Here is a 22,187-nt window from a genome sequence, read left to right as displayed (position 1 = left end):
GCCTGACAGGCACTAGAGCATCCCCCAGAGAGTGTCCAAGATATATGTGTGTGTGTGTGTGTGTGTGTGTGTGCGCGCGCGCGCAGGTGTGTGTGCGTGTGTGCGTGAACGGAGGTGGGTATTAGAGCTTGCGGGGGGAGGAGAGCAAGGCAAGAGAGAATGAAATGTCAGCTTGTTTCCAGTGGTAGTCATTCAGCAGCGCTGCTGAGTATTTAAAAAACACTGCTGCCTGTTAAGCGATATGCACAGCATAGACACTGGACAGACAGTTTCTCTGAACACCTAGCAAGAACGGGAAACAGAGAGAGCTAGTGAAAATGGGAAAGAGGGGCAGTGACGAGCTGAGTGAAAGTGCTGAGAAGCTACAGTGGGATGTGTTGTCCTGTCTTTTGACAGGCATAGATGTCCTTCCTTGAGTACAGGGCAGCTTGATACAGCTTTGTTCCAAATCTTGAATGTCCACACCCTTAGTCATGTAAATGGCCTGCAGCAGGGATTGGTGGCTGTCCTGTCCTTCTTGTTTTTCTGTCCTTACACCGTGCAGCTCCTAGGAAAAGAATTGTAGTGAGGCTCCCTCTCATCAGTTTATGCATGTTGCATTAGCCAGGCAGCAGCAGCAAGGTGGGCTATACACCCTGGCCTGCTCTTGTGCTGCATCTAGTCTACAAAGTCCAGGGAGACTTCAAGGAATGTATTATTTCTTTTCATAATCATCCTGCCCCTGTGCAAGTAAACTAAGTCATTGCCTTAGCACCTGCATTTCTCCTTACCCTGAAAGAAAATTAAAAAAGAAAGAAAAAGAAAGAAAAAAATAAAACAATCCACAGGATCGAAGGATTTTTGTGTAGCACACATTGGAAGGAGGGCCTGGCTTTGAGCCTTCTGGGGAGGGAAGAGTGCGTATCACTCAACCATAAATCTACTAAGCAGTTTGCTACCCATGTGCTTTGTTGTCTTGGGCAAACACCAGTAGGGCAGAGCTAGGTCAAAGACTTAGTGGAATCCCAGCTGATGAGGGCTGTGGAACAAGGTCATAAAAATGGGAATGGTTTGTCTTAGGTGCAGCAACAGGAAGCCAGAAGCAGGGATCAAGGAGGGAAACTTTTTCTGGAAGGAGAATTGAACTGGTTGTTGAGGCATTTTTATCCAACAAGGAAGAGGTCACTCTGACCGGAAGAATAAATCAAGACACCTTTGCCAGTGGTGCTGGTACTTTAAACCACTGCTCTATACCTAGGACCCCTGGCTGCTTTTGCTGGCCTTCATGCATACTTGTAGTCTTTTGGGGCAGATGAGAGAGGCAGAACATATGGTTTAATGCAGGCCAGCCACTTCTATTCCAGAAATCTTTTTCTTCATTCCTTCTTCTATTGTTTTAGCTGCCTGGTCTGCTTGCTTGGTAAAGCCTTCTGACCTCCACAAACACCCTCTCCACCCTTTCCACTGTCCCACTTTCCCAGAAATTCCTACCACCTCTTTTGTCTTTGCTGTCTCCACCATGCCTCATTCATTTAGAAGACAAGAATGAGAATTATGACAGAGTTAACCTTCAGGTACTGATGTCATCCATCATCTGAAAGGACAAGGGACATAAAGTAAATGTACATACTATGTATTTCACCAGAAAGAAAAATTTGGAAACAGCTCTATTTTCAGTGGCTCACAGTGATTAACTCAGTTTTTTAGAAGCAGCAATGAAAACCTACTCTGGGCTTACAAAATGTAGTTAGTGGAAATGTAGTTGAAACATAACAGGCCTTTCATGGGATGGGCATTTAACAGCAGCACAAATCTTTATTTCTCACTTCTGTTCCTGCAAAAGAACCTTGAACAGTCAGTGTGGAGCATCTGCAGGAGCCACAAATAACCTCTGAGTTTCTCCTGTCAGGGAAGGAACCTGAGAGACAGAAGGGCTGCCAGACTGGATCAGATCCACGCTCCCTCTAGCCCAATATCCCAGATCTGCCAAAGCCAGTTCCAACTGCTTTGAGGAAGATGAAAGCAGTCTTGCCTGAGGAGACATTGGATAATCTGCCCACAGTTGGTCTTCTTCAGACCAATAAAGAGAGGCAGGTAGAAACTATGAAGCATGAGGTTTAATCTTCCTTCCAAAATGGACTGTGTTTCCACAGGGATTAATTGCTTCAGTGCTGGGTAAAGCTGCTGTTCTTAAAGATGTTTAGATTCTTTCTGGAACCTGTTGATGTTCTGATCCAACTGCAATGAACTCCATGACTTACAGATGTGCTGAGTGTAAAACTGTTTCTTTCTATTGGCTTTAGACTCTGCCTCCTTTCCCTTTCAGTGAATGTTGCCTTGCTCTTGAGTTACGTGAAAGAGAGCAGACTGAAAGGTCTCAGACTGACAGGTACAATACCATGGATCCCAACAACCATGGGGAGCAACAAAGGGACAGAGTGTTATCAGAGAAACACTGGGAGCATAGCAAATGAGCGGCAGCTCTTGCTGTTTTTGTATTCAACCTTTTTTTCCTGTGTTCTTTGGTGTAGACTGAGAGGTAGCTCTTTTTTACTGAAACAGCATTACATGGAGACCACATATTGCTGGACCTGACTCTATGCTTTTCTTCTGTCACTAGCGTGTTATTTCTATATTGGCAGAAATACATTTGTAGTCACACCAACTACCAGTGCTATATACACATGAGGTGTATTAGCTCATTTAAAGGGACAGTGTGTGCAAACTCACCTGTGGCTTCACTGTACAGACTAATCATGAGCTCCCACAGTAACAGATAACTCAGAAAGTTTGTGCCTTCCTAATGCTAATCAAAACCGGCATCCCTCCATTCAGGCCAGTGAGTGAATAGCTCAACAAAAGCATGTCTTAAGTAATGGATGCCACTCACTAGCTCAGGACAGAGATCACAGTCCTTGAATCAGTTTTATCAGGAGGGCTAGGAGTAAGCAAGGCTGGTCAGCCTATGGAGTTTTGAGCCTGGGAGAATTTGTTGAATCTATTTGCAGTTGCAAACATGGTATTGATCAGGTACTCAGCTAGTAAAAGCTCAGCTAATAATACTCAGCTAAGAATAAAAGCAGTCCTTCAATACGAGGAAACGGCTATTCCAAGGCTGGGAACCAAAACAGTGATGGTCACACTGAACATCTTCCTGGCAGCAGTCTCAATATTTTGCCAATATGGCATTTATCCTTTTTTATACTATGTTGTTTTGTGTGTGTGTATATATATATGTGTGTGTGTCTGTGTACTTGAGACAATGAAAGGGAGGAGGGAAAAAGGAATAGAGTGTCTTTCATGGAAGATTGCCTAATAAAACAGCAGTAGTATTCGTATTTGCATGGTGGTGGAGCCTGGTGCCCTGCCCAGGGGTCAGGGCCCCATTGTGCAAGGCACTGCCCTGAAAAGCTTGCAGTTGAAGTATAACACAAGAGATGACATGTGAAGGGAACAAACAGATGGGGAGTGCAGAAGCTCATGACGAGATAAACAGCAATGACTTTTGAGCCTTTACTGTGCCTTCCTCTGGAGGGTTTCAAAGCCATCTGAAACTGATGTAAGCATCCGTCTTCTGGTTAAAAGGATGGAAGGATGTTCTGAGCCCAGAACCATGTTTTCTTTGAGGCACTGGGATGGTATTGTATATGCAGGAGATTAATCCATCCTCTCCTGCTATCAGACAGCCTGGTTGAGCAGCTGAGTCCTAGTGTTGTACTTCCTGCCCTGAGTCTCGCAGAGTCCTGAAGGCAAAGGCCTTTAGAAGTGTGTCACCAAACTCCTCTTCATTCCCCCAGCTGTGGTGTTGCTGCAATGTTCCTGTTATGCTGCAGGCTGTGTGCGAAAATCACACCAACTTAGCAGGCTTGGGCTGCGATGTGAAGGGAAGCGTAAAAGACAACAGTACCAATTTATTCAATAACATGGCCATCAGATTCCACTTCTTCAGAGATGGTGACCAGTAGTGCTTTTACAAAGGCCTTAACTAGAGCACAGCATGTACTAAATTGCTTTCTCCCCACAAAACAGTAACTGCTCTCTTAAATCAAATGATCTTTTATTTTGTCTTCTTTTCTGTTTCCCTTTAATTTAGGGAGTGAGTTTTCTGGGAGTCCATACAGCCACCCACAATATTCAACATACAATGACTCCTGGAGATTTCCCAATCCTGGACTACTGGGTAAGTTCCCTACCTCACCTTCCAGGCTTGTCACCAGTGGGGCTGTTCCAGGCAGCAGAGCAGGCTCTTGCCTATAACCCTGCTGTGATGCTCCAGTCGTCAGAGTGGGCAGGAAGCATGTCCTAGGACAGTCTTGTGTGGCAGTGTTGGCCCTCTGGTGAGTGACTTCAGATCTCCTTAAGGGCACACAGATGCAGTTCCCTTGGCGAGTATGAGACCACATGCACAAACCTACTCTCTTCCCGTTTCTGCCCCATACAGTCCATAGACAAAGAAAATATAGCGCCAGAAGGCAGGATTCCATTCTTCTGAGGATAAGGAATCCTGCTCACACAAAACTCATGGTGCTTACTGCATTAAAAATCCCCCATGAACTATCTCCTGGGCTTTGTCAAAAATGCCAGATTCTTGAACACACTGAATTGCTTATGGCCAAATGTAAGCCCTACCATTCCCTGCACTGTTATTTTCTTGCCAGTTGTATCTGTTTTCATACCTAGATCTCACACTGGGCTTGCTCTTCAATTTTGCTTTTGCTGAATCTAGACTCCCCTTCTGCAAGGGACTCTTGTGCCTGTGCAGTCTCACTGACTTGTGTGTGTTCTTTCACGAAGAGTGGGGGTCAGGAGTTACGTGGTTTGTGCAGGATCATGGCCCTCACGTGAAGGATAAATATAATCCATTTTACACACTGTCAAAAGCTGGCCCACTTTGACCTTATATACATGTAGCATGCAGTAATTAGAATTTTGCTTGCATAATTTACATGGATGAGGTAAGTAAAATACCAATTAATTGTCATCTCTCAACACAGGGGTAGCATGCCTTAGAGATTTCCAGATTTATGGATGACAGGGCTGTTATCTGTGACCTCCAGCAGAGAAACAATTTTGAATTTTTGTCACTTTTTTTCATCCATTTTCTTTGTTTTAAGTAATTGATTCCCCATGTAATTGAGCCACCCAGGCTGTATTCATCATGGTTCTTGCCCTTAAACAAATCCTTTGGGAGTAATAGACAGCCTCTGCCTCCTATGCCATGGTACTGGTATAATACTGCCATTTGCAGTACCACATTTAAGGGTTTGTTAGCACTTCCATCATAAATCAGTGAACAGATCCTCAGCTAATATAAATAGGCATAGCTCCACAAAGGCTAGGGGAGTTCTATGAGCTTAAACCGGTAGTTACCATGGCCACAGTCAGGAGTGCATATGAGTTTTTGGTTTGTCTGTGTGAAGAGAACCAAATTAATTGAAGGGAAGAGTGCATGCAGGGATTATTTTTATTCCTTTTTTTTTATTTTTGCCACTTCTCTAGAAGCAAGTGAGCTGCTTGAAACTCATACTATTGAAGGGAAAAGCAATAAAGCTCTGCTCCATGAAGACAGTCCTCAGATGCCAGCTTTTACCTGGCTTTTTAGGCTTGCAAAACAGTAAACGAACCAGCAGGATATTCAGAGGAAATAAACCAGACCAAACCAAACCTGACCCGTCTACATAAAAAAGGTGACTTTTAACAAAAGTCCTAGACTACATTCTGAATTCATTGCCACAGATTCACATCCACATGGGAGAGGAATTATTCATTTGAGTAATCCCAGGAGTTCCTCAGTTACTGAGGCTGAACAGTGGCCCTTCAACTCAGATAGCAACAAGTAATGCAAACAACATGCTTGGCTAGTCATTTCAGATTATGTGCTCATATATACTCAGAACATCCTGGCCAGATTCCAAGGCAGGGTAAATCTGTGCAGTGCTTTGAAGCCAATGAACATGGGGAGATTTGTATCAGGAAAAGATATCCCCTTGACTTTAAAATGAATGCATGTCAGGAACTGGTCTCTTATTGCTTGGCCATCTTTTACCTGTGTTATTTCCTTTTTTTCTATACTTCCTCTTTTTATTGTTTCATTTTTGGATGATAATTTTTGGGGGCAAGTCCTGTTTCATTTTCAGCTGTGTGAGAGCAGCACAATATGGGTACAGCTGAAATGAATTCATACTGCCCACGGTTAGGTAAATGGACTGAAAAGCCCATTTCTTGGGCTAGTGAGAATTTACATGGCAGTATTTACTCAGCAGCATGCTATAAACATGTATTTAAATGAGACGAGGGCAAAAAGATTTGGATGGTACCATTTTCCTTGAAAATATGCCTTTTTATTGAAATTGAAATGTTTCACATTATAAGGACAACAATGGTACTATTTTCTACTGGCAGGAGTTGTTAAAATATATCACCTTAGTTCCTTTGTTTTTATCATATTCGAAGTATTTTGTTTTGATATTTTCAAAATCTTCTGTTTCAGTAAATACAAACTTAACCATGGCACATATTATGTTACACTGTTTTGATCATACTGTAACATACTGATTTGGAATTATGAGACTCAAACCTTTTGGTGTGTCAGAAATGAAAGAAAATGGGAATTTTCGTTCTGTACAAAGGTCTAAAGATAAACTTTTATTCCAGTCCAGCATGACCACATATCTGGGAATGGTGGAATTTCTTACAGAGCTGGAATGTAATTGTCTGACAACTGTCAGTTTAAAAATATCTGTCCCACAATATTACTGACATAAATGCAGGAGCTGCTGAGCTGGTTAAGAGCCGCCATGAATTCTTTCCGCTCTGTGTTGCTCGCATGCTATCTATCTTTTGTATGGGGTGCAGGAGGATAACTTAAGCAACAAGGTTTAGATTTAGCTGAACCTTGATATTCCTTTTCATCTTAAGCCTTTGTGTTGGAAAAGCACCAAAACCAAAATGCTGAGGTTTGAAAATCCATTTGTTGTAAGTCTACATCGTGCAATGTTGGGCATTGCAAAGGTCCTTGACCTAGCATCTAGTTCTGGAAACACAGCCCACTAACCCATGCTAACAGAGTCCTAGAGGGAAGGTCAGTGAGCCTGTGTTCCAATCTCACTACCATGGCTGTGCTTGTTGGAGGACCTGAATGAGAATATCTCCATGTTTGGCTATAGTTTGGCCTGAGGACAGATACATTCTCTTGTGCCCTGTGGAGAGCAGGCTTACCCACACCTCTGGCTTTATGCTCGGGATTCTGACCCTTGGCTTCCTTCTTCGCCTATGTACCCACTAAACTCACTGGTAATTCAAGGCAAGTGGGTGTCTGCTGTGGAGCCTTCAGTGTCTCTATCAAGCCTTCTTGCAGACCCAGAAGGATCTATGTGGTGATCCTGTACACCCAGAGTGGGGTGGAGGGAAGGGAGTAAATTTAATCTGTATCCAAGATGCTTCTACTCTTCCAAGGGGTTTATCTGAGTGCATTTGGTAATTCTCTCCTGAGAGTAACCTCTGGCAGTATCAGCCTCAAAGCAGAAGCCTTGACAAAATTAATCAGGACTAGTACATGGGATGACACAGTTTATTTTCCTAAGTCCCATTCCCTTCATTGAGATGAAAGTGTAATACCATAAGCAGTTAACAGAGCCTATGTTCAATTAATTCTCTATGCTGGCAAGGAAGAATTGTGCTGCTGCAATCACACCAAGCTGAGATGTGTCAAAGAGGAACTTAAAAGAGAGATGTAGTGATTCGCAAGTGGCAGGAAGAAAGGATATTTGGGTTAAAAAAACAATTTTAAGGGACCAGTGTGAAACAGTAAAGGAATAGAGAGAGTTACAAATGGTATAAAGATTTTAGTCATTAGTCCCTGGTCCTTTTCTTCTGAGAACCCAGCGGCAGTGAAAAGTGTCAGTCAGTTCCTCCTCTGGAGGATATGACTATACTCTCAAATGATGTGCTGGCCATGCAGAGTAGCTGCCTGGCTCCACAAGAACATCAGCTGCTCCTCATCTTCTTTGTGCACGCCCTGCTCTTGCTCTCTGCTGCTCCCTCTTTCTTCACACCAGATAACCCATCCAGCCACCTGCTCTGGGGAGCTTTTTAACTGATGCAAAAGGGTGACCACTTGTCTTCCTTTCCTGGATCTGAATGCAGTGCCCTATAGCTCTTGTAGTAGGAGAGATGACCAAATTCCAGTCCTTCAGAGTGGTCAAAAGAAGCAGACGCAAAAAAAGATTGGCAGAAATCATTTCTACAGCTCTGCAGCGTCTAGCTGCTGTTATATCCTGTAGTAGGCCCTAGTGGTATCAACACTTTCCTCTGCTGTAGTGACACAGCCAGCATATGCTGTGTGTCTGACCTTACTGACTTGCTGTAATTTGATCCTGTGTCAACTTCAGTAAGACTGGAGACAAACCACAAGTTTCTATGGGGCTATGCTGGGAAGATGTTATAGGTCTGGGCTACTTGCATTGCATCCTATCAGTGGCCATGGCCAGATATCACCATATAAAACTCAGGAAGTAATAATAGGAGTTGGAAAAAGTGGCTTAGTTTTCCATTTTGCTGTTAATAACCGGAAACTGCTGTGATTCGGGAATATAGAGACAGAGGTGTGCACACAGACACACAAAAGGCAAGGGAACACATAAGGTTCGGTCAGTTACTGTCAGCATGGCCTGGTGAGCTTTCCTGTTTAAAGTCTGCTTAACACAAACAAGCTAAAAGTAGATAATAGGGTCACGGCATAATGAAGAAAAATGATTCAATTTCTTGCTGGTTTGTTGTAATAACATCTTTACCATTTTCACTCATTACTTTCAACTTGATGTTGATCATGGGAGATTTTGTTTGATGCACTGTTCTCCTTCTGAACTGATGTGATTTGTGTACGTTGTGAAATGTAAGCGAGTCTGACAGGATTCCCTTTTAGATACACCTGAACTATCTAGCTTTTGTTACAAGAGACAGGGTCATTAGCCTGTCAGTATTGGCATGGCTTCATATGAAGGGAAGGGGTTTGGAACCAGTCAATTAGGATTAGATTCCGTTCTTCTGTGGGTTTCTATAAAAAGATTAGAGAACAAGTAGGAGCCAGAAATGACTGTGTCAAGAAATAAATTGATGATAATATGAATTAGAAAAAAAAATGACAGAAGAATGGACAAGTGTATTCTAGATGGGGGTATAATGACAGGGAGAAAGAGTGAATGTTTTGTGATGTGACATTTTCATTCTTCACTTTAAATACAAGCTTTTTTGATTTCACTGCTGAAATGTGAACTGGAAAAATCAAACTCAGAAGAAATGTTAGGCCATTGGAAAGCATCAGAGAAATACTGGGCTTGTATAGCTAGGCTGAGTCAGAATAATAATGGAGGAGGATGGAAGAGAAAAAGTGAAGGCCTCAGTCCAAAAAGGCCCTGTCTCCACTGAAACCTTTGGGAATGTTGCCACTGACTTTAATTGGACTCACATATCATCTTCTGTTATTTAGAATTCACTTGTTCAATAATGCTCAATTTCTTCTCTGAGCTGTCTGCATTTCTGTCTTAATTCAGCTACATTGATCAGTTGGCATTATTTCTCAAATTAATAAAACGTTACACTATGGAACCCTGTGGCAACCCAGCCTTGGGACATATAGAAGGGCAGGAACTGGAGTTTTTGCTAGTGTACACATCTGAGAGTTTGGAATCATGAGTAAGTGGTCCAAGACTTGTATTTCTTTTTGTTTGGTGAAGATGGAAATTTAACCTAGGGCCTACCATTCTACCCTACATACTGTGTCGCTCAATAGCAGGGGATCTAATTGGAAGCACAGTTTCCAATGAACTACTGAGAAGCAGAAACACATCTAAGTTGTTTTGCTTCAGGACAGTGTGACTGTTTCAATGATCTTCTTTCTTTTATGTAATAATTGCTATGTTTCATGATGAGGTGAAGGTATGATTTTTCTTGTTGTCATTCGTGTATAAACAGCTTTGCATCAACCATTGTGAATACTGGTTTTAAAGAGTATTCATGTTTCATATGCTCCCATGCAATTTCTTGTTAAACATTTCTGATAGAAAAATCAGATTTTTTTCCATTTCCTATCCTCGTATGTCCCTTATTTTCAGGGTGTCATTGATCTTGTCAATGCAGTCTATGTTTTTGTTCATTGTTAAATGAATTTTTAATTTCTTGATCTGCCCTCAGTGCCAACAAAAAATGTTTCTCTGAGAAGATATTCCAGTATTCTGTCTTTCTGCCAGACTGCAAACAAACTGCTAATACTTCCTTTTCTTGGTTTTCATTAGTGAATTTCTTCAGAGAGAGATATTCAAGGAAGCCTTAGACAGAATTTTCTCAAAGATATAACAGACATATGTTACCATTTTAAAAGGATGCTCTATAGTCAAGGCCTCTTTCTGTCTGCAGCCTATCTCTTTATGGTGCAACAGGCATGCCTAAAAGATACATTTCACTGAAGACCTCTCTATCCATAAAGTAAAATTGGTGTCCCAGTAATGGCATAAGCAGCTAGTCACCTTTCTGAAACCGGAGAACTGAGTGCTGCAGACATTGCTGACAATGATGGCTTTGCTTTGCTAACATCTGGAGTCTCAGTGTTATCTTGGGATACATCTGTATGGCAATTAAAGGTCTATAGATATGCCTAAGCTAGGAGTGGGACTCTTGCTGCACATCTTTGGATGTGACATGAAGAAATATTTTTATTACTATGGCTAAAATCCTGACAAAAGCAACCTTCTGGTGCCTGTTAATGGCATTGCAAATGGGACATTTAGGAGGGCAATGATAGGGTTAGGGTCATTTGCAGGAAAGGTCCTGTATACATATGCACAAAGGATAGATGCATTTGTTTCTCTAGTTAGGATTCATCCCTCCCATCTTTTGTTCTGTAAAAGCTGGTATGGAAAGTGTGCACAAGGTCATCTCTGTAGGCTATGGGGAGACATGGACATATCTAGGAAGAAAGAATCTGTCAAACTGGGTATCTCTGACAGTTTATCTTTCTATTCACTGACTATAGAGGTCATCCAGATAACATCAGCTAGACTGGATATATACCTTTTAAAGTTAGGCGAGCTGTTAGGTCTGCCTCTGCTAAATCAAGATTGTCTAATCTAGCCAAAGATGCCTTCCATTTTTTAGCACTTGAGTCTGGCTGACACATACAAATATACTGAAGTTTACTTTAAGTCAGCTGTAAGAATGGTGTTTCCTCTCCATGTGAAGATGTCCAGTAATCTCCTTTGTGAAACATGATTCCTAAGGATGGAATTTGTTAATCTAACTTTAGTTACTTAAAAGTGGAGTGTCCAGTCCAGGTTAGCTCTTTTGGTGCCCTCAGCTGATAAAGTCCTCAAGTGTTTTTGCAGCTGTTTAGCCTGGCCAATTATTCCATTGACTATATTGGATGACTCTTGGGTATGGTAAGTGTATTACTATCTTTCTAGAGAAGTGGAGCCCTGAAGCTTGGTTTATCTTCTTTAAGCCCCACCCTTTGCAGCAGGTTTGCAGTGTTTTTAAGCTGGGATGGCTAGGACTCTGAGGATGGCATTGAGAACAATCCTTCTTACAGATAATGCTACAGATTCACTGCTGCACACAAGCCTCTGTCCTGCCACAGCATTTACTGTTAGAGAAGCCAATGTTCCTGGAAGCATCTGTAGCCACATCACATAGTTTCTGATCCATTAGGGTTGCTGCAGCAAAATAGCATGTGCTTTAGTATGACTTAGATCTTTTCCACGGCAATACAGAGTCTCTACTCTAAATAGTACATACTGTGTGATAGCGCAGATTGCCTAACCTCTATTTTTAGATGTATTGGCTTGTGCTAGCTTGGAAATTAGCAGAGGGCCAGTGCTGCTGGGGAAGTTTGTGCTGCCTTCCTGACATTACTCTCCAAGGGGACTAACAGAAACAGGTGAGCTTTGGTGTGAGGTAGATCCTGGTGGATCCAGCAACAGCAAGGTGGGGCAGAAAAGCCCTTGGTGGCAGAAAAACTCATTCTTTTGGGAAGTGTTTTGGTTGATGTGGCTATTTCAGGGTGCCCTCTCCAGATATTGGATGCTTCTGGTCAGTACTGGTTATTTAACTTCCAGGCTGGCCTATCTCATCCCAAGGTACTGTTGCACAGAATAGGGATTTAAGATCTGAGAGAGCAGAGATCTGAAGACACTGCTCCAGCCAGCTCACCTGAGAGGCCAGTTTTGGGAGAAGGTGAAAAAAATCTGGTACGTTAAAACTGTAACACCATCTTGAGCTACATTTACAATTAAATGTGCATGGACATCATCTTAGATGCTGCTGGTGTGATTCTGGCTCTCCCAAGGCTGTGCTTAGTCTTTTGAACCAGCATCTATTGAGTTAATCAGTTAATGTTGAGGTAAACAACAAAGCCCAATGTGACTGCCTTCAGATGGAGGTTCTGAAAGAGGAAGGAAGGCCAGGGGAATTCCAACTTCCCTTTACAGAAATTTATTGGCAGGGCATTCAGAGGAACACAAGCGAGCTGGAGGCAAAGGATATGCCAACTGGTTTCTCTGTTCTGCCATAGATTCCCTCTGTGACCTCTGACAGTCAGGCTGTCCTCTGTGCCCTGTGCCTTATGGTGCACCCCTAGGGACTGCGAGGTGAATGCTTATGGAAAGCTAAGCAGTCATATGACAAGCAGTTCATTTGGATAGCAGAGTGTCTTCTGTATGCAAGTCTCTGTGCTTTGAAACCAGTATGCTGCAAAAGGAGGAAAAATGCATGTGTGGCCTGCTGGTACATGAGTGATAGAAGGTGTCCATGAAAGCTGTCAGTAACACCTCCTGTCATTAGGGTCTTCAATCCATGTCCTTGTTTTGGGGCAAAATGCTTGTGGAGTGTTTGTCTTCTGAGGCCTTCTCCAGGAGTGGCTTTTAGAAAAGGAGCTAACTGCATGGCTTTATTTGGCCAGTCACTTATTGGTGCCACATAAGACGTTAGCTCAAGCACAGATGTGTCAGGGTGGTGGGGGTGGTACAGCTGGAGCACTGCAATGCTCTATCTACGTCCAGGTGCTCATCAGCCTGTGAACCTCTCAGAGCAGTGTTTGCTAGAATCTGTAATGGGAAGCCAATCACAAACTCACATTGGCTCCCTCTCCCACCTCTACTTTGCAGAGTGTTCCACAGTCTCTTCTGAGGACTGGTGTCATCTCCAAAATGGCTTGGCTTGTTTATCCTGGGCTTTTGTCCTTGATGCCTCCTACATGACAAAAGAAAGCACTGTTCAAGTTCCTGGAAGCACTGTCTTGCCCATGAAGAAAGACACCACCCCAAGCCTTTTCTAATGTCACTGTTCTGTATCGAATGGTGAACACAGGCTCAAAACATAGCTTTCCACAGATTTTCACACAGCTTCCCCAGAAATCAGACAAACAGCTTTATAGTCACTGTGAGGTTTCAAAAGAGTCATTAAAACTCTGTGAACTGAGGCAAAAGATGTGGTTCTAGGGTAGGCAAACAGGTGAGTTTGCATGGAGCACAGCAGCCTTTTCTCAGAAGTATTAGTTCCTCTGCCATGCAGTTCTGTAGAACCTACCACTTTTGTAATAAGTCACATGCCTGGCTATGATGACCCTTTTTTCATGGCCATAAGGTGATTGTTTAAGTCCTCAGTGGGGTAAAGGCAGGGAGTTCGAGCTGAATGCTAGCTTTCCTGGCTGGGTTGATTGATACACTCAGCACACACAGAAACCCTATGCTACTGCTCAGCCTATTCCAAAGCGGTTCCTAATGTTGATTTTTTATTATTCTTCCAAACCTGCCTTAAATCCTCAGAGGCAAATTTGGAAGTAGGACTTCTTCCAGGGAATTCCTTCCACAATGTAGCACGACTTTCATTTTGTGTGTGCAAAAATCTGATGGCGAGACCAAAGTAATAGCTCCCTGGAAAATATTTTGCTTAACATTTTTCTTACACAAATTCATTACCAGGTGAAAAGGAAAAATACCAGTATTTTCTGAAGACAACTTCTCCCTTCAATAAATTTATAAGATGACTCAAAGAATTATCCTTGACTAGACAGATGCCAGTGCATGTCAGAAGCACAAACTTTGTTACTCTTTCTAGGGCTTGAAGATCATTATCAGAGCTAAAAAAACCCTTAGGTCAAATAGTTTAATCACCAAAAGAAGAATTTTGAGAAAAGGGGAAATTACTGATGATGCCAATGAAATATGTTGAATAGTTTTGGGCTCAACCCTTTCCCTCTCCCAAAAAGAGGGGAAAAATCCCCCAGAGAAGTCAGAGTGCTGTAATGTGTTTGGGCTGGAACATTTCAACTTTGCATTCTGAAAAATAAATCATTTGTTGTGAAATAAACAGAACTAACATTTTGAGTGGATGAGAGGAACCAGATACCCTGCAGCCAGCAGAAATGTAAAACAACAATAGCAGCACTGTCATATAGAATGTATGAGTATGATTTTTATTCAAATTATTTGATCTTTATTGCTGTGTATCTGAATTCAAGCTGGAGAGCTCTCTGTTGTCTGTGTCTGTGCTGTGCAAGCTGGCACCTTTCCACCTTTGTCTTCTTCACAGCAGTCTCTTCTCTTCCAGGCTCTCCTTATTATTACAGCGCTGCAGCTCGTGGAGCAGCCCCACCAGCAGCTGCTGCTGCTTATGATCGCCACTGACCCAAGGATCCCAGAACTCGAGCACTTACTAAAACATATCATCTTGGACAACAGCATCTACAGTCATCTACATAAAACCATGCAAGTCACACTGCAAGGGAAGAAGAAAGCGTTTAGTAGGAACATGCTAATTGAAATTTAGCTCTTTAAATTGGGTGAACTTATTTTATTCAATTTTATTTCAAATCAGTAAAAGTCTGGTGATTTTGACTGGGTCTCAAATGAAACAAAGGAAAGGAGGAATAGTTCTGCTGACATTCCATGTGATCTTATAAGTACAGTAGCTGCCTGTTCTTTAGAGCTTGATGGCTACTGCTGCAGCTGTCTGCAATTGTCACAGCTGCATCTAGGGAAGGGGAACAGGTGTGAGCAGCCTTCCTTGAGATAGCCTCCTTTTAATGCACACAGAAACAGGCTGTGTGACTTAACATGTTTTTTCTTTTAAGGAAGGATCTGCCTGCTCAATTGGACACAAGCACCAATGTAAATAACTTGCTTCTTTGTGTTACTGTGACAATGGCTTAGCATAAACAGTGACATTGTATGAAATATGAAGTCAAAACACAGCTGATAGTGTGTTTTGAAACTGGTGCATTGATTCAAAGAATTCAGCAAGCTTTAAGCAACTTTGAACCAGGTTAACACTCATTGTGGCTGTATTCAGGACTGATGTTATTTCTGTATACAGCATCCTATCTGACAGTCGTGTATGATCATGCTACATGCTGGTATCAAACACATGGGCAACTAAAAGATGTGGGCAGTCTTGTGACATTTTACTGCTTAATATTCATGTATGTTCATTTGTCATCATAACGAGCACTGAAACAAATTCTCTGGTTTCAAGCTAAGCAACTTGCAAGAAAGAATTGCTAAATGGTAGTTGACACCTTATGTACATCTCGATAGATTATGCGCTAAAATCCAAATATGAACATTTTGAGAGGAAGGAGGAAACATACCAAGGTAACGATTTTTTAAAAAAGGGGATATTGAACACTGAAGCAGCATATATGCTTTATAAAGGGGATATTGAACACTGGAGAAGTCACACATGCTTTACAAAGCAAACTGAACAGGAAAGCACACATTTTGTGAAGTCTGCACATTTAAGGGAAAGCATGTCTCCAGTTGCTCTAATAACACTGGTGGGGGGACAAGGGAGCTATTTTAAATTCAAGCCATTGCAGTCTAGACTTATGTCAGGGAAAATTTTGGCCCATTAATACTGTATTTCTTCCCCTCTGGCTCAAAGAGGGAATACTAACAGAACCAGGTGACATTTCATTCAATGTTTTCTTCTTCCTGAGGCTAATGAACAGAAGAGAGCAGCTTGCAAATGATCCATTAAGCAACTCTACTAATCACTGCCATTTCCAAGAAATCAAGAAAACTATTGATTTCTCCCTTCCCCCTCCCCTGCTCTGGTCAAAGGACAGCTACCTTTAGTCATACATTGATAACATATATGTGCCCAAGTGGGATTCTGGAAAGTGCCCCCTCCTCCTGAAAGCAGTGCAAAAGCTCCTTGACCTGATGAGCTGAAGATTTGTCCATAGCCTCTGACAGTGTGAAGAGGCCAGACCCAATCATTCTTACTCACACAGGTCAATTTAGGCACTGCAAAGTGGTCTTGTTTGCATCTGCCTGTGTGCTTCCCCAGGTTGAACAAGGGTTACTGGTGTTGACCCTGAAATATGTTTACTGTGAATGAACAATCAAGTATAAAATATTTGTTTCCAGTTTTACAAGTATGTCTCTGAAGTGGCAGCTCCAGCATTAGTGTACCTCTTTCCCTTCACCTTCCCCCCAGCCTTGGGCCGCTTGTCTAGTATCCTAATCTTTTGAGTAGTGGCTGTCAACCCCTTCTGAAATTTTCTGTGTGTTCTCCCAACTTCAATGATATGCTTTATGCATTTTAATAATACTGAAATACAGGCACCACTTTCAAGTTTCCAGGGCAGATTTGTTCAGATCCTAAAAAGCCAGGAAGGTACTTGAGCCTCATTGGTCTAAAGAAATTTCAGTGAGACATGTCCACAAAATCTATTAGGGATTTTGACCAGAGTTCTTTAATTGTTCTTGGTGCAGAATTAAGTTTTTTGTGAGCACGTGACAAACCTACCAGTCAGAACAGTCCTGCTTTCTGTCCATATTAATAGTGCACACACACACACACACACACACACACAGACACACTTTTAGCTGAAGAAAAATAACAGCATGGACAACTCATTTATATAAACAGCTTTCTGAAGCACTGTTTTGGTGTCATCCTTCCATGAGTCTTCACTGCACACTGCATGGTTGTTTGCACTCTGGTGGTAAAGCTGCAGAGTTTTCTCTCTCCAGACAGAGATAATGTGGGAACTCTTCACAAGTTTCCCTGACAGAGGCATGCAAGTTAGTTGCAGGGCCTCAGCCTTGAGCACACATGCCCTTTTTGTTACCTCTGTGAAGTAAACAGGCTATCCCACACCTTAGCTGAGGAGAAAAAAAGCAACATTTGATAATATATTATGAAGGTGTGGGTTTCTTCTCCCAAACAGAGGTGTGGCTAAACTATACAACATACATGAAGGGACAGCACCTGACCAGGCTAGGGACTTTAAATGAATATGTCTGTCTTTCCATTAAGGGCACAGCAGCTCTTGTGAACTGCATGCGGGTACTACCCAGCAAACACATTTGTTTTATTTATTTTCCCAGTGACATGGCTTGTATGACATATACTGGTTTAGATAACATTAAGAAAATTAAATATAAGGCTTCAACAGATGTTAGTATGCTCATGACAGTGACTCTTGTAGTTAGGCTAGGGACTTACGAAAGATAAACTCTAGCATAGTAGGTACAGTTCATACTAAGGATGCATGCATGCCTCTGCCTAAAATGCCCTGAGGTTCAGGCTGTACTGTGCTGTATTTAACACATATGATCCTTGCATCTCTGAGGATATATGCCATGCCTAACAGCTGGCTGCTTCATAGAAAGATTGGCTGAAGAGACTTTTACCAAGTTCTTACCAGTCCTTAACCATAGGCTGCTCTTGAATGCACTAGTCATAGTGAAGGTAACTGGATGAAATAGGAACTGTAAGCAAAAGACTATTTGGGATTACAAAGAGGAAAGAGGGCAAGAATACATGCTGGTATTATCTGCTGGGGCTGGCTTAGATTTTGGCTGAATGATTTCCTAAGTCATTCACACCGGGGTTTTGGGCACGGGAGGCATACGAGTTTCATTCCAGCAAGACTTTTGATAGCACAGCGTATTATTACCAAACCCTGACAGAAATCAGCCCCATAAAGCACTTCTAGGTTGTACAACTGCTCCCGCTGACTGCAGAGCTAAGCATGTCTCAGGTCCAAGTCCCCAGACTGAAAGCTTTGTTTGTTAGCTATGAAATCAGGAAAACACTCTAGGCTCCAGAAGCATGGGGTCAGAGTGTTTTATGTGAAAGTAAAGCGGTGTGGAAGTAATGCTTTGATCTATGTTGGGACTGCAGATTGTGGGGACAGAGTCTCAGTGTTTAAGCCACAGCATTTCTGGAGGAGACAGCAGGGGAAGAAATAACACTGGAAAAAAGAAAAACAGAGAAAGGAAAAAGAAACAATCTGAAAAGTTGTTTGGGGAAGGAAGATGGTCTGACAGGAGGGGTAGTTGGTGGAGTTCACAAGAGTAAAGCGCTGGGACATTTATTATCTTTCCACTCACTGTCTGTAACTGAGTCCTCTAAATGCTACTAAGTATGGTGGACATGTTAACACAGAGTGCAGAACAGATGAGTTTTCTCATGCACCCAGTATTGGGAACCATTTGCTATTGATAAGTGTTCTCCTATACTCTTTCTTAAATGATGGCACTATTCAGCTTGAGATTTCTGATCATATTCTTTTTTTTTTTAATTTACCTATTCTGCGAGTGCTTAAGCATGGAGGATAAATGAAGCCATGTTATGATGTCTCTTATTTTCCAGGATGAATACCAACAGCTTGAAAGGGTTATGGTATGTAGCAGTGTTAACTGGTGTGACTGGCAACTGGAGCAGCCATAAGGCTGTAATCGTGTCCTTTATGTTCTACTGCTTTCCATATGTATGTGTCACTGGGATAGTTGAGGTCATGCTCCATGGCATTTAGTATGGCGTTAAGCTGATCCACTCTGTCCCAGAAAATGTTGGGAAAACTTGTTTTTTCTTCCAGACTCAGACAAGAGAGCACTGGATGAGCAAGAACACTTGAGTAATTTACCCTACAGTCTTTCTGCAAGGTGAAAGACTACAGTCCTGCATTGGCATTAGCTGACAGTACCAGGTCAGGCTGCTTGGCGCTAACACAAGTGCTATGCATGCATTCCAAGTGGGAGCCCCAGTTAACTGTGCAGTGAAGGCAACACTTGTGTGGGAGTGGGTGGTAGAGAAAGGCTATACACACCAATCAACTGACTACTATTAATTGCTGTATCCATCATGCAGAATTCCACATTTATTACAGATACACTTTACAGAGGCATGAGGCAAAAAAAAAAAAAAAAAAAAAAAAAAAAAATCAAAATGATCAAAAGGAGCTAGCATTGCTTTTCCGGTGAAGCTAGTAAGATTTGGTACACAAACACTAAAAGAAAAACAGCCAAAGACGTACTTGGTTCCAGAATTACTCACTTGAGAGTGTCACCTGGCTTAGCTGTCAGCTCTTGCTGTGATCTCTGCTTATTAGTCCTCTGAGAAGATAAATGTACTTAAAGAGCTTTAGAGTAAGAATCAGACTGAAAATATTTTGCAAAACACCTTCTCAACAGCATAGTGTGTGTCTCTGTGTGTGTGCGCGCGCACATGCAAGTAGTGCTTTATGTGCACAAGTGTGCATATTTGTAGGCATGCTTGAACCTCCAAAACTCTGGGATAAATCTAAAGCTTGCTGATAGCCTTTCCACTCACCTAGTGTCCATCCTATTAGATTCATACATCTGGATTTTTCTGCTCTGCCTTGTAAAATGAATGAAGAAAATGACAGGCATTTAGATCTTTCTTTTGCTTCATTCAGCCTCGTATTGGAAGAAATGTAGTCCTGGTTTTTCACTTTCTAGTGGCCTTCATACATTCTGAAATTACAAAAACTCATTTCATTGCAAACGGAATTCCTTTCCAAGAAAAGAAAAAGATCTTTTTTCCTTAGAGACAAACTGCTTTGTACTAGGGCCTTCTAGCATCAAAGAAAAGCATATCTGTTTTATCCACCAAAGTCTGCAATGGCTGCATTGAAGCTTGCTTCTTAAAAAAGAGAGGAAAGAATAAAAAGCTCCCCCCCCATATATAAACAAAAAAACTTTAAAAAAAAGTTGAATTGCCTTTGAAAGTAGGGGATAAGTCTGTCTCTGAACAGATAAAAAAATGCTTCTTATATTGTGTATGTTTTGTATTCTTTTTTTCTAGTAGGAAAAGAACAAACTTGAAATCTTGGTGTTTTTTCCTTAGTGCTGTGTGTTGCTTTTGTGTGTTATAATATTTGAATGTAATTACAGCAGTGCCAATTTGCCAAAGATGTCGATCATATTTTTTGGTTTGTTTTTGTTTTGGGCTTTATTTTGAGGAGCAAAAGGGACGGGGGTTGGGGAGTGGGACCACCGAGGTAGGGGTCAAAAGGGATGGGCCTTTTGGAGTTTTTTTTTTAATTTGTTTGATCTTTTTCAATTCTTTTTCTTGTCAATACTGAAATTTGTGATTTTACTCTAAGTTAAATGGTTGACTGCAACACTTTTCATTTTTAGATTAGTTGAAGAAACATGCAATAAGATTGGCGTAGTTCAATATCTGTGTGTCTTTTCATGAGAGTGACTGTTACTTGTGGACATTTGATTTTATGTAACCTTTATGTGAGATAATTATTTGTAAATATTTACCATAATTTTATTGGTTCCTAAAATAAAAGTAATTTTTTTAAGTTCAAAAATCCTGCTTTCAGTCTTATTTTCACCTTGCGTTCTGTACCACTTGGAAAAAATAAAAAAATCAGGTTCTTATATTTCAAATCAGATTTCTTGAGCTCTTGTTGAAAAGACATCCATCATGCAGGGCCAGATACTGTTAAGGCTGCAGTCAGGACTCACCGAACCTGCCTCACAGCCTTAGCTGGTTGCAAAGTCTCAGTCCCTGTTGCTCTGATGGAGTCCTCTGAACAGCCTCTGAACTTACCTAGCTGTGTGTCTTCCCATGTTCTACCTGTCTTCTCATTCCTGACAGTGTGTTATCTCCACATTATCCCTGGGGGATGTGATGGGGCTCCCCCAGGTGGCTCACTGGCTGCACGTCCAACCTGCAGAAAAAACAGACCAAATCCAAAATGGAACAGCTTATTGGGGACCAAGGTTATTAACCTTTTTTGAGCACCACCACAGCTCTTGGGCTCTGAAGACTGTAGGGGTTTCACTGAGAGTTTTTTTTGCTTTGCTTCAGGAAAAAAACTCTGCTGTTTTGCCCTGCCAGGCAGTTCTTTGGCCACGTGAGAGGGGTGTGCTATGGCTGCAAAGACAAGGCAAAAGAGGACTTCCAGACCCAGAGATTTTCACCCCAGCTTCCTCCTTGTTCCAAGCAAAAATAACTCTCTGCTATGGTATTTGTCCACTGCAGTGACAGATGAGAAGAGCCAGTTTTCTGCCCCTTCCTACTGCTGGCCATCTGCAGAGAATAACTTCCAACTAGACTGGGAGCCACCAGGCACACAAGTGTTGGCAAACCCTTCTCCACCTTGCACAGGAATCTGTCCCTTACTTGTCTTGAGATTTATGTAACTCCACAGATAAGTGTCATTAGCAGCTGGTTTAGATTTGCTAACTAACTGCTATTACCTTAAAAAAAAATTATACACATTAATGAATGATTAGCTATTTATTCTAATTGAATAACATACAAATACATCTAAAGTTGCATGCATAGGCATAAATGGGGGCAGGAGGAATTATTTGTATTATTACTGCTGTTTCTAAAAAACTTATGTTTGTTTCAATCTGTCATTCTCGTAGCAGCAGCTCTGGCTTCCTGGTAAGTGTGTGCATGCACTTGGGAATGCTGTCTGGTCCTCCTAATCAGAGCCAAACCTCTCGTGTAACCCTGAGTTGTGAGAAAGTTATATGAATCATTACCACGTGTGTCCTGCATGTGCTGGGTAGTGGTGCTATGGTACCCTAAATGCCAGCTGTTGGCTTTATAAAACAAGTGTGTGGGAACATCAGTTTGATTTGACAAGAAAATTAGTTTGAGCTGAGTTCAGGTATTTTCTGTCTTAATTTTAACAAATATGCTAGCAAGTGAGGTATAGAAAATTTTAATTAACATTAAAAAAATAATGATGAATGTGCCCACAACTTCTGTCCCCCTCTTCTTGGGAATTCCTAATGTTATGCTAAATATAATAAATTCCTAACAATAAACATTCACATTAATTCTGAGAGTTAAAGTCCTCCAGGGAGCTAAAGAAAATGGGTGCAATGCCATTTCATTTCCATGTACCAGCAGTGTACATTTCAATATTAAAT

General features: G+C 41.7%; 1 protein-coding gene across 2 annotated transcripts in view; it reads left to right on the top strand.

Annotated features, from left to right (window-relative positions):
- The window catches only part of PAX5 (paired box 5), a 175,433-nt gene extending 154,828 nt beyond the window's left edge, over positions 1 to 20,605 (top strand). For both annotated transcript variants that reach the window (XM_026099391.2, XM_026099390.2), the window contains exons 9-10: positions 4,073 to 4,159; positions 14,578 to 20,605. In XM_026099391.2, the coding sequence (XP_025955176.1) occupies positions 4,073 to 4,159; positions 14,578 to 14,654 (164 nt within the window). In that variant the 3' untranslated portion in view covers positions 14,655 to 20,605. The remainder of the gene's footprint in view (positions 1 to 4,072; positions 4,160 to 14,577) is intronic.
- The last annotated feature ends 1,582 nt before the right edge of the window (positions 20,606 to 22,187 follow it).

The sequence above is a fragment of the Dromaius novaehollandiae genome, chromosome Z (genome assembly GCF_036370855.1).
Source record: "Dromaius novaehollandiae isolate bDroNov1 chromosome Z, bDroNov1.hap1, whole genome shotgun sequence".
Classification (NCBI taxonomy): Eukaryota; Metazoa; Chordata; class Aves; order Casuariiformes; family Dromaiidae; genus Dromaius; species Dromaius novaehollandiae.
The sequence above is the reverse complement of the archived record's forward strand: the minus strand, read 5'-3'. Positions and strand labels throughout refer to the sequence as shown.